At 40.1% G+C, this 12,954-nt stretch overlaps 1 protein-coding gene across 1 annotated transcript in view; it reads left to right on the forward strand.

The window, feature by feature from the left end:
• Positions 1–3,627, forward strand: part of MAN2A1 (mannosidase alpha class 2A member 1) — a 161,402-nt gene extending 157,775 nt beyond the window's left edge. The window contains exon 22 of the mRNA XM_007192085.3: positions 865–3,627. Coding sequence (XP_007192147.1) covers positions 865–1,017 — 153 coding nt within the window. The 3' untranslated portion in view covers positions 1,018–3,627. The remainder of the gene's footprint in view (positions 1–864) is intronic.
• Positions 3,628–12,954: the final 9,327 nt, after the last annotated feature.

Consider the following 12,954-nt stretch of genomic DNA (forward strand, 5'->3'; position numbering starts at 1 on the left):
CACCAAGTCAGCTCAGGGGACCCAGCTCTTCTCCAAAACTTAATAGACATGGTGTAGACCAGACTCAAGTGATTCAGTTCCAGCCCTACAAAATTAGTATGTGCATAGGATCCAAAAAGAAAAGAAAATATAGTAGGGGGGGCCTAAATCAGCTTAGATAGATAAGCTTCTGCATTTCTGTTGCCTCACCCTGTATGTGGTTGGTGCTAAGAAAGCACTGATATCTTTGTTTCATTACATTTGCACTCTCCCTTATTAGTGATGATCTGAGAATACTTGCTTGTGAACATTTGTACTCAAACATTAAGGCATTGAGTCTTTAGGGGGGTATACGATCCAGAGAGACATATTAGAATAACCTGCCAGAAGTGAGGACAGTATTTTCCAAACAACCTCCCCACCCTATAAATGGGACTCACTGACATGATGGGCCTTCCTTGTGGCAGCCTGTGTCCTATCTCCCGGCTCTTTGGGCACAGGGAAGATGGTGGAGGAGCACCACTGTTAGGGGTAAGTATTGACTGAAAGAGGATATAGATGTGTTTAAAGCTTCTTGGCCTATAGATGTCCTTTCTTTTATTGAAAAAATGGCCCCTGCACCTGATGTGTTCTCAAGCAACAGAAAAGGAATCCAGAGCCCATCATCGTCTCCCATTACAGTTTCCTGTGTCTCCCTCCAGGGTTAGTCTCCATGTTCAAGTATGTAGAGGTGGATTTAATCTCCCTCCCCTTCCCCTTCTTTTTCATTAAAAGGGAACTTCAAACATACTTTTCACTTTTTCTCCCACTGAATATATAGATGCGCTACTCATCTTTCTTCAAAGTTGTTCTAAACATGCAATTTTTTTATCATTTACTTTTTAGATATTGGTACAGAAACTTTTTAACAAGTTTACTGTTGTAAGTCTCATACCTTCGTCATTATCCTTGATGCATTCACCTCCAGACGCCCGAAATATAAGTGAGATCAACTTGAGTCCCATGGAAATCAGCACATTCCGAATCCAGTTGAGGTGAACCTGGCTTTCAGATTTGGATTGGGAAGCATTGGCTTTTATACACTTCTTGGTTTGACGTGCAATAAAGAAGGACATTATTTTAGCTTCTGGCTACTGTGAGGACATGAAGTCTGTGATTTTTTTTTTTTTAAACCAGTACAGTAAGAGAGGAAAAAAAAAAAGCCATGCTATAAACTTTTTTTTTTTTTTTAAAGTTCCTTCCATGAACTACCATCATCAGTATGAATTGATGCAACAAACAAAGAAATGTCTAAAGACAACCTCTCAACAGATTGTATCTCAGGTTAAATGTTAACTAATTATATCTGTGTTGGGGGTTGTGAAGAGATTGTTGTAAGTATTCATGTTGCTGACCCTTTGTTAGTCTTACAAAAATACCCATTTTTACCAAAATGGAATAAAAAGCTGGTAGGTAATAGCTAATGGCCAAAATGGTTGCAATCATTCATACATGTTAGAAAAATTTTATGTGTTGAAATATGTGGAAAAGTGCAATCCATCAACCCTTATACATAGTTGACTATGTGTTTTTCTACCACTTGTACCACTTGACCCCTCCCCTCCTACCCTTTGTAAGTATTTCCAGAAATATCAGATTTTGAATCATTCAGTAGTAGACAAAGAGGCATATTTTCATTACTTGACAGTGTGGGATAGGTGCAATTTATTCCATTGTCACTAAAATAGAAGAAGCAATTCCATAGGTACCATGACCTCTTTTAGGTACCACAAGGTGTCTTTTTACACAGCTCATTTGAATACAGATGTTCTGAGAAGGGGTTTTCTATTTTAAAATTATCGTATCAGAATAAATGTGCCTTATTTTTTTATAAGTCTTGTTAAATCTTTTGGTGTCCATATTACGGTTGGGGGAAGGGAAGAGGCTGGGGGGAGGTGGAGGGGTGGGTACTTTCTATGACACATAAATTGTATAATTTTTGCCTGACAATGCTGGCCACGTTCTGATCTGTTTCATTAAATTTGTGGTGATGTTACTTTAAACATTTTGACTATTTGAATGTACTGAGATGTCAGAAAACAAAAGAAGGAAGAAAAATATTGTTAAGTAAAATATGCTGCTGCCAAGGAGACTGCAACGTGAAGCAAGGATTTTGTAACATGCAGAATCCACATGCTGTTTCCATTTCACAGGAGTTCACCATTTTGAAGAGAGAATGCTTTAAAATAGACCCTGTTTTGAAACCCACTTACATGTAGCTCATCATAATTTATCTTATTAAAGAGTATGTATGTTCAATGAATTCCAGACTTTTATACGTGCTAACCTCAAAGTGAAGCTCTAAACCTATGTGCCATTACAGTACTTGTGCTAAAATTTATTTGGGATCATCGTGAACTTGACATTAAAATAAAAGCAACATTAGCAACATTTAGAAGATTCAGTTTTAGCATAGAAAGGATTCTTGACTATGTGCACTTCTGAAAATTCTCTTTGTGTTAACTAATAGATTTAGTATTATCTGACTTTAAACTTCCATTATACCTCCTGCCATTCCAACATCTTCATATAGAAATAAAACACAACTTCTGTTTTATCATGTAGTCTGATTATCATCTGGATTTTCAGTCAAGATGCAGCTCCTAAGATTATTGTTATGTTAAATTCATAAACTTCTTTCTCCTTTAATTATTAAGGAAACAATACTAGTGTTGATCAAGATATTTACAAGGGAGTAATTTCATGCAATAAACATGTACTGTAAGTTTCCTTCCTCATTTTGGGGGGATAAACAACTTTTTAAAAAAAGCTTCCTTCTTGTGGACATCTACAGATGTTAGGATTACCAGAAGCAAATCCCAGGAATGAGATCAGTATTTTCGTTGCATCTTAAATGTAAAACCTTCCTATAGGAGTTCACTGTGTTCTGTGGTTTAAGTGGGTGTGCTTAATTGTTCTGGAATTTCTGATCAATTGAAATAAAAAAAATCCTGATGCAATAATAGTGGTTTTGCCACTCCCGGTTGTTTGAGATGCATCTGTCCCGTGTTTGGTTGGGGTCTTATTCAGTGTGTGTTGCCACCAGCTGCTCACAGGTAAAGCAGAAATTCTCTTTTACCAGCAAGTTTCTGCTTTTTATTTTTAGAATAAATCATCAGGGAAATGAAGAGAGGATGCTTTTGCTTTGGGTTGTGGTCAAGAACTGATTAAGTAATTTAGTGTCCCCGGCACACACTAAAAATCAGGCACTTCAGTTGTGATCTCAGTGGCATATTTGTTTGCTTATGTTTTATTACATTTATTATTGCAGATGTTCAGTAGTTCATTACTTTCTCTTATTTTTTTTTTCTGAAAATTTAATTTACGGTTATAACTACAGTGTTTGAGAACTCAGCATCCTTGTTTTCTACAAATACTGATTAAAACAAAATGCTGTAAAATGTAAAACATTGTGATTACCTTCCCATGTCTTTGTTGTATTTGTGCTGAAATGTTTTCACATTCCTTTGTCTGGAAGAAATTCTTTGCTTTCATTTTGATTATGTTGCTTACCTTGAAATCAATAGGTTTTGATATTTTCTCTTGGAAGATTTTATATCTTTTTGGGAATATGTAATATATCTAATAAAAGATAAATATTATCATGTACATGGTCCTCTAGAGTAGTTCTTAAGTCCTATTTTGTAAACAAGATATATTAAAACATTTTGAGGGGTAGGGTGGAGGAGTGAGGGCTTGTTCTTCCATTATGAATGAATCGCTCCTTCTTCAGTGCAGTTCTAGTTAGAAAAGAGTTTTAGCAAGCAAGTGGCAGGCAGGGGTGATGGTGAGTTTCACGTCTGGTTTTGGGGTCAGCTTTGAGGTTGGAGTCCAGGAACCTTCCCAGGAACGCTGTGCCTGTGGGACCTTCTAAACCAATGAGCAGGGCGAGATTGTGGTCACATTCCATGTATTCCAGGATAAGATGAGAGTAAGCCAAGATGTGAAATGAAGAAGGTCCATGTGAGCTGATCCGGAAGGTAAGGTGCGTTGGAAGAGTGGACTCTGGAGATACTCTGCCAGCCTGCTGGCCCAGACCAGCACACAACTTAGTGGTTTTGGGGGAATTCCTTCAAAGCCAGGAGAGGGGGGAGGGGGAGGGATAAATATCCTTCAGGTACATATGGCAAACTACATGGCAAATGATACATGCTAACTAGGAAGTTTGGACTTGTTTTGGATGACTTAAAAAGTAAAGAGATTAATCAATTTGTAATATGTATATACTGAGCTATAAAACCCTAGAGAAATATTAATAAAAATACTAATTTCATCATCAGATAGTGAAAATTATTTTTGGCTGCATATTTGATTGTCAACATGTCAATCATTTGAATGTTAAAACTGGTAAAGAAAAATTTTGTTTAGGTGGGCATATGTTCACATTCCTCCTACAAAGCTGTGATGTGAAACCAACTAAGGGTGATTGTGGCTGTGAATGGTTGAAGTAGTGGCCCAGAGGGGAGTGGGAGGAGGGCTCTATGACATATGCTGCCATAGAGCCTATATAGAGAATGCCTGAAGAGAGGTTGTCATGGACAAGCCTCCTTCAATGTACACTGGCTTAAGCAAAAACAGGTGATTTATTGTCCCCAGTACCTAAGGTTCAAGGGTAGACAGCACTCCAAATACAGCTGTAGCCAACTATAAGGTGATGTCATCCAGGATGTGTTTTTTTTCTCTTGTTTTGCTTTCCTCTGAGTTATTCTTCTCAGGCAAGGACTGCACATTTGATGGCAAGATGGCTACCAGCAGACTCAGACTTGCATCCCAGCCGGCTTAGTGACCCCACTGGTAAAAGCACCTTCATCCACATTTTCAGCAAATGTCCTAGAATTGACAGTACTGGCTGTCATCTTGCTCATATCCTAATGATGGTGGCTAAGGGTAGAGTTAGGTTCAACTGAACCACATGGGCAAAGAGCGTGAGAAATAGTCCTCTCATCACCCCCCCCCCCACCTCATAGAAAATGGGATTCTACAACCAGAGGAAAGGGAGTTGGATACTGGGATACTATGGATTCTAGGCAGGCAAAATACAGTACGAAATACATTGCTGAGAAAAAACAAACGTGCAAATTTAAAGGAAGTAGAAAGCACACTTAGCTTCCATTTCAGGAAAGGTTCATAGAAGAGGTAGGCTTGAAATATCAATAGTTCCTAAAAGATGCATTTGACTTTAGGAGGTAGAATAATATGCGTGTACTCCGTAAAAGACCAGAATGAGGAAAGACATGGTACCAGCAAGCCTGAAGAACTAGAAATAGATCCTTCTGTCTGGAGCAGCACTGTCCAGTAAAACTTTTCTGTGATAATGGCAAGGTTCTTGCTACATGTGCTGTCCAGCATGGTAGCCACTAGCCACATGTGGCTCTTGAACATTTGAAATGTGGTGAGTGCAACTAAGGAACTGAAGAGCTTATTCTAGTTGAATTGAATAGCAACATGTGTCTACAGTATTAACACTGGTCTGGAACACATGGTAGGTACTAGTAGGAAGTACAACTTAAAATGCAAGTTAAGGGCACATTCTGCTACAATCCTAATACTCAGTGTGGTCCTCAGACCGGAAGCATTGGCATTACCTGGAAGCTTGTTAGGAATGCAGAATCTCAGGCCGCACCCCCAGACCTGCTGAATCATAATCTACATTTTAGCAAGACCCCCAGAGGATTAATGTGCATACTAAAGCTCCAGCCTAGAACATTTTTCAAGAAGTAAAGTCTCTCACGCCTGTTAGAATGGCTGTTATCAAAAAGTCAATTATCAAAAAGGCAAGAAATAAGAAGTGTTGGCAAGCATGTGGAGAAAAGGGAACCTTCATACACTGTTACGATTATTTTTCTTCAGGGCTTTGCACTTGTTCCCTCTGCTTCAGTGATTCTACTTTCATACCTTCCTGGGGCAGGCTCCTTGTTATTCTGCTTTGGTTCATTGTCACCTTCTCAAGAATGTCCCTGGACCAGCCAATTTATACAAGTCCTACCTCCACTTCTTCACTAAGTATTTTATTACCCTGCTTCTTTTCTTCCTAACAGAGCCAAGTGTGAAATCATGTCAGTTTGCCTTCCTCACTGATGCAAGTGCTACTGAAGGCAGGAACCCCAGCTGTTTGTTCAGCCTTGTTATCCCCACACTTGGAACAGCAGACATTCAGAAAATAGGTGTTCAATAAATTGATGAAAATGTTTATCACCATTAAGTGTTGAGAAACAAAATTCGCAATTTTCAGAATAGAAGGCTGTGAAGTCCCTTACATCTTAATTGTATTTGTTCATGTTATTTTCCTGCTGAAAAGTCCCATTACCAGAAATTAAAGTATAAACATTTCAAGCTGCATTCCTAATTTGCCTAAAGGATGTGACCTCTTTATGGAAGATATTGTTGCTTAACAACCAGCTACTGGCCCTCTGGCTTCTTTGCTAATAAAATCCTGGTTTGATTCACATATCAGACAGTCATAAGCCTCAGGAGGTGAATTGTGATTGGTCTAAATTAGTCATGATGATTTCCTTCTCTAGGCTTAATGACTGATTTAGGAATTGACTTGTGACACAATTTTGGCCAATGAACTATGATGGGGAGTCTGTTGAGGGCTTCTGGGAGAGGACTCCTCCCTCCTCAAAAGGGGAGAGCATCTTACCCTCATGCAACAATGTTCAAAGGCAGTTTTGTGTAAGTGTTGATGCTGGAGCTGCTGCAGCCATTTTGCAGCCCTGCAGAGACAAGCCTGAGGACAAAAGTCAACTGGATGTGACCAAATAACAAATGAGTAGAGCTGATGATGCTGAGCTGCTGAATAAACCAACTCCCACCTTCTTGTTATATGAAGTAATGTCACTTTAGTATTTAAGACACTTCGAGTTTAGTGTTGTTACAAAGAGCTGAAAGCATTTAAACTGATGCTCCTCACCGCTGCCTCAGCACCATGCTCTCTTGTTTTGAATGGGTACATGTGTACTTGCCTGACTAAAGCTTAGTTGTAAAGTCAGTTTCTCAGAACACAGCCTCTTACTTTGTCCCTATTGTTCCCACCACCTTGCACATTTGCTCAAAATATTAAATAAAACTGTTCTTAATGATATTGTGTAGACATTTTTTCAAATATAAGATGAGAAGAAGGATTTTAAAAAATGCAAAATGAATCCAGGATGTGTGTACTAGCAAAATGCCTGAAGACTGCAGAGCTCCTTTGGCATATGCCCTCAGAGAGTGTCAACTCAAATGTGGAATTGGGGCTGGCTCCTGTGTAGTAAGGTGAACCTTATGTTAACCAAATGTTAAGCAAAATCTGGAGGCAGAGGGGAAGAGAACCAGGGGGCCGGGGTGGGAGCAGTGAGTCAGTGGAGGCTAGACTCTTTGAAGTATGTCAGCTAATTCTTTAACTATTTTAAGATTTTTCCAAATAGATTTAAATCTTTGAAGGACTGTAAGTGAATTTCTGAATCTCCAAACCAGGCAAAGGAAGGAAATTGTAACAGTGCTATTTTAAAGGGCATATTTTAAGGGCCTTACATGGAACCCAGTGTTCTTGGCTCCCATGCTCTATGTAGCTTTCCAATTTTTTATTCATAAGCTTAGCCTTGGGGCTTATTTTCTGGTCCCAAATCTAAGTGGCAATGTTAGCAAGCAAGATGTGTCTCTAGGGTCTGGATGTGTGAAAACTCTTTTACTAAACCAAATGGAGCCCTCATTGGTTGACTTTCAGAGCATGATCTGAAGTTGTGAGGAGGCCTTTGTTTTGATCCAAAACTCCCCCCCACTGGAGCAGCTCAGAGCACTGCCTTTCTTGGGATGGATGTCCTTGTCACATGCAGGATTGAAATCATTTTGGGCTGGCTATATGGAAGTGAGTTTTCAAAAAAAGTGATTTGACTCATTTGTTTATTTTGTCTTCCTAGATGGATTTTTAAAGTGCAGTTAATAAGATTACTTTGAAGTTTAAATCTGTTTTCTTAAGAAAAATCTACAAATTCATCTTCATTGAATGTGTGGGCTCCCATTAATAGAGCCTGAAGGCAATTGGTTTTAGATTTTGCATTGAGCTTTCAATAAACATTCATGGGAGGGGGGTGGGGGGCTACGAGTGTGTGGGACCAGAGGGCATATGGGAAATCTCTGTACCTTCCCCTCAATTTTGCTGTGAACCTTAAACTACTCAAAAAATAATCTTAATTTAAAAAAAGGAAAATAGAAAAAAAGAAAAAAAAAAAAACATTCATGGGAGTTGTCATTTGCTCAGGGTACCTGTGCTGAGCTCTGGGGGAGTGGGATTTTAATAATCTTGGCCTCCTGTCTAGTAAGGGAGAGAAATCCTGCATGGAGTTAAGGTGCTAGAAGACCAGAGGGCAAGAGGGCCACGTTAGCGTTGGCGGCACAAATGATAAAATACTTAGAGCACATAGGAAGGAGACTTTGCTTCCATATGGAGTGATGAGGGGAGAAGAGCAGGAGGTGGGAGGATTTGAGCTGAGCCTGGAAGGATATAAGTATATCACCAACTAGATGTGGGAGAGGAGGGTGGCATGACACCAACAGCATGAAAATGAGAAATCTCATGTCTGGTGGAAGTTTTGTGAAGGGAAATCATTTGAAGTTATACTGGAAATGTTTTTGTATAATTTAAAGGCTCCCCATAATCTGTATCTAGACTTCGGACTCTACAGAAGAAAATGGAGATGTGGTAGTATGCACATTAATATTGATTGATAAACACATTTAAGAAGGTGAAAGGAAAGAAGCATGTGTGTAGTTTTCAGGAACCCTTAATAATTGCCAGTAGGGACTTCCCTGGTGGTCCAGTGGTTAAGACTCCACGCTCCCAATGCAGGGGGCCTGGGTTCGATCCCTGGTCAGGGAACTAGATCCCACATGCCACAACTAAGACCTGGTGCAGCCAAATAAATAAATAAATAAATATTTAAAAAATAATAATAATAATAATAATTGCCAGTAATTGTGAAGAAAGGGAAACATATATATCTGAATTGAATTTTTTGATTGTAGCCACGTGATGCTTGATTAAGGCAATTACGAACTGTAAGTTTCTTGTGTATGAGACTGTTGACTCCAGAACTCTATAGTGATTTTATTAGTGAAATAGTAGCATCTAATTAAGCTTGGACAGAACCATTTTACAGGGTATCGAAGTAACTAGCTCCTTTCATTAGTCCATAGTCAGTCTACTTCAGGACCGTCTCTACAATTTAATTTGTCAGCTATAAACTCTAGAGTATTTGTCACCCAGATAAGAGGTCAAAGAATTAATGAGACACATTATTAAAATACTTTTAAAAGGGTCTAATATTTTAAAGTTTAGTAGAACTTTGTCACATGCAGTCTCTCGGGCCTGTGTCATTGAAACGTAACGATGAGGGTTTGTAAGTCAGTAAAAACTACATAAGGTGAAAGACTAGCCCACCTGATCCTGAATCCCAGCCTGTTTGCATGATGAGAGATAACTGAGATTTCAACAAAGTTGTAGCCCCAGTTCTTACAGCTTTCACAGGTATGGGGGACATGGAGCCCTTTGAAGGACAACATTTCAAGTTAGAAGGGAACACGGGGCAAGATGGCACCAGCAAAAATGACTGGTTTTTTGAAAATATGCACCTGGCTTCATTAAAATCTCTAGAAAGAAACAATGAAAATGAAAGCTTTTCAACATTTAAAAAGAAAGCTACCTACTGGAGCACCTGGTATCATGGAGCCAGGAGGCTGTAGGAGTTCCAAACTTGCCAGGGTTCCCAATAGAAGGCAAACTGTCTGTCTCGGGCCTGTAGGGTCTGGTGTTGCCATCTGTGTGGTTATGACAATCAGCTACCTGATAACGTTTGCAGAGCAGCGGGGGCTCATGACAGCGGGCAAATATTGTCAGAGGACAAGGGGAAAAGAAAGCATCACTAAATGCTGATTCCCTTTTCTCTTCCTTTTTCAAAAGGCATGGCCGGAAGTAAAATATGATAATAATAATCATTGCCAACACTTATTGAGTGTTATGTACCAAGCGCTGTAAATACATGGCATACTTAGGTATGCCTTACAGCCACCCTATAAAGGCTGTACTATTATACCCATTTTACAGAAAAGGAAAGTGAAGGCTAAAGAAATACAATTCCAGTCTTGGTCTACTGGGGGGTCTGAGAACTATGGTCCACAGGTCAAAGTTAGCCTACTGCCTGTTTGTGTAAATAACGTTTTATTGGAACACAGTGATACCATTTGTTACATACTTTTTATGGGTACTGTATGGCTACAAAGGCAGAGTTGAGTAGTTGTGACAGAGACCATATGGCCCACAAAGCTGAAAACATTTGCTGATGGTCCTTTAGAGAAAAAAGTAGACCTTTTTATCTATCTGACTATAGAGTCCACTTGATGTGGGATCCCCGGAGTTGTCACTTCAGTGGCTATTGAGAACGTTTTAACTATAAAAGAATGGAAAATGTGGCAGCAGTAGTGGAAAGAGCACTAGACTGGGAGCCTGACAATCTAGATTCTTGTCTCAATTCTGCAAAAAGTAACTGTGGGACCTTGGAAAAGTCACTCCACCTCCTAAGAAATCTTTCTTCCTGATCTGCTCATTAAAACCACACTGCCAAGCTTCCAAATTAAAAGGTTTCCTAAACAGTTTTTCTGGTTTGCAAAAAGCTATTTTAACTGATCGAATAAAATGCATTTTTACCGGGGCTTCCCTGGTGGCGCAGTGGTTGAGAATCTGCCTGCTGGTGCAGGGGACACGGGTTCGAGCCCTGGTCTGGGAAGATCCCACATGCCGCGGAGCGGCTGGGCCCGTGAGCCACAACTACTGAGCCTGCGCGTCTGGAGCCTGTGCCCCGCAACGGGAGGGGCCGCGATAGTGAAAGGCCCGCGCACCGCGATGAAGAGCGGTCCCCGCACCGCGATGAAGAGTGGCCCCCGCTTGCCGCATCTAGAGAAAGCCCTCGCACGAACCGAAGACCCAACACAGCCAAAAATAAATAAATAAATAAAGTAGCTATAAAATAAAAAAAAAAAAAAAATGCATTTTTACCAGTTCTCCATGGCAACGCTCACAGCTCTTGCCAAATAACCTTCTGAAGTCCTATGTCTGCATGTTTGGGGTATGGCACCTTTGGGTAGCAAGATGTTTCAGAATGGGAATATTCTGTTCAATGCAAAAACTTATTTCTGTTTTGTTTTGTTTTTGTGAATGCCGGGGGTTTCCTTCCACTGAAACCACCTAAGCCTGAAGCTTTTTCTAGGGAGATTGAAGGCTGAATGTGAAGAGTAACATAAAACATCCCGAAAGGATTATGTAAAAACCACTGAGTTTCAAACTGTGAGTCAGCACCAACGGCTCCTACCTGTTGTGGGCTTTTCAGATCAGCGCAGGGGCCTGTGGGACAGGAGATTCTTCCATTGAAGGACGAAGTTAAGAAATCACTTTAAATCTCAAGGAATCTTAGTCTTTTGCCATCTGCGGTGAAAAATCAGTCCTGGTGTAGATTTACCCTGAAAGATTAAGGGAAAGGACTGCTTAGGAAAAAAAAAAAAATACAAGCTGCCTTGTGATAAGTGCCTGAGCTACTGCCTTACGCAAAGAGGATTTGATGAGAAGGCTGGTGATGGGACCTGTATCTTGTTCCAATACTGCATCGTGTTTGTTTGAAGCAAGAAATGTGTTAGTTTGGTGATCCTGCCTTTACTCTTTTCTTTTTAAAGCATAAAGATTTGGAGTGGGAGCAGGAAGGAAATAATTAGATGTATATCTTTGAATTCAACCTGAGTCAAGTTTGAGTGTGAGAGAAGCTATGAGTATATTTTAGAAGGAGAAAGACGTCAGAACTTCATGCCCACCATTTAAGAATGAACTTCCATTTGGCAAATGTCAGTTGTGTCCTGTCGGGTCTCAAGTTGGTAAAGCACTGCACATCCTGAGCCTGATGTTTTATGACATAGGCATTTGTCGTGGGTTGAAGCGGGGGGTGGGGAGGAGTCCCAAGAGATTTGTCCATAGCCTAATCCCTGGAACCTGCTGTTACCTTACGTGGTGAAAGGGTCTTTGCATATATGATTGAATTAAAGACCTTGAGATGAGATGGATTATCTGGGTGGGCCCTAAATCTAATGCAAATATCCTTATAAGAGACAGCATGGAAAACACAGCAAGGAGGAAGCAATGTGACCACGGAGGCAGAGACTAGAGAGATGCAACCCCAAGTCAAGGAACGCTGACAACTACCGAAGGCTGGAAGAGTCACGGGAGGATTGTCCTCTAGATCCTCCCGAGGGAGTGTGACCCTGCCAACACGTTGATTTCAGACTTCTGGCCTCCAGAACTGTGAGAGGATACATTTCTGTTGTTTTAAGCCACCCAGTTGAAGTAATTTGTTACAGAAGCCTCAGGAAACTAATATAGTACTCAGAATACATCTAACCATCCCACTGCCTGTCTGGAGAAGCACACGGGGCTTTCCCCAGTCTCCCCTGGGATCCTGTCAGAGAATGAAAGGCTGCAGGATTATGTTGATTTGTGGCAGACACAGTACTTTGCCAAAAAGAGAGAAGCACAGAACTGGACAGGAACCCCTTTGGTATTTGATTCATTTTGTGGGATTACTTATCCACTGGCAGTTTAGAGTACGACTTGGAATAAAAACAGGAAAATGTTTTTAGTGATTTGCCACCACTTACCACAGAAAGTTATCCATCTAGTTCCAATAAATTTGAGTAAAGTCTTCTCAAGATGAAATGGTTGGATACTTGTCAATAATGGAGAATATGAATAATTTTCACTTCTTAGGAACTTCTAATTTTTAGAGCACTATTAATATGCAGATTAATTTGCACTCTTTTCTCTCATAATAACTCTGTGAAGCAGGTCAGATAGATACGATTATGGATCTTTCAAAGCTGTACATCTTAAAACTGGAAAACTAATGAAGGCAGCCTGAT

Source organism: Balaenoptera acutorostrata, chromosome 2 (genome assembly GCF_949987535.1).
Source record: "Balaenoptera acutorostrata chromosome 2, mBalAcu1.1, whole genome shotgun sequence".
Lineage (NCBI taxonomy): Eukaryota > Metazoa > Chordata > Mammalia > Artiodactyla > Balaenopteridae > Balaenoptera > Balaenoptera acutorostrata.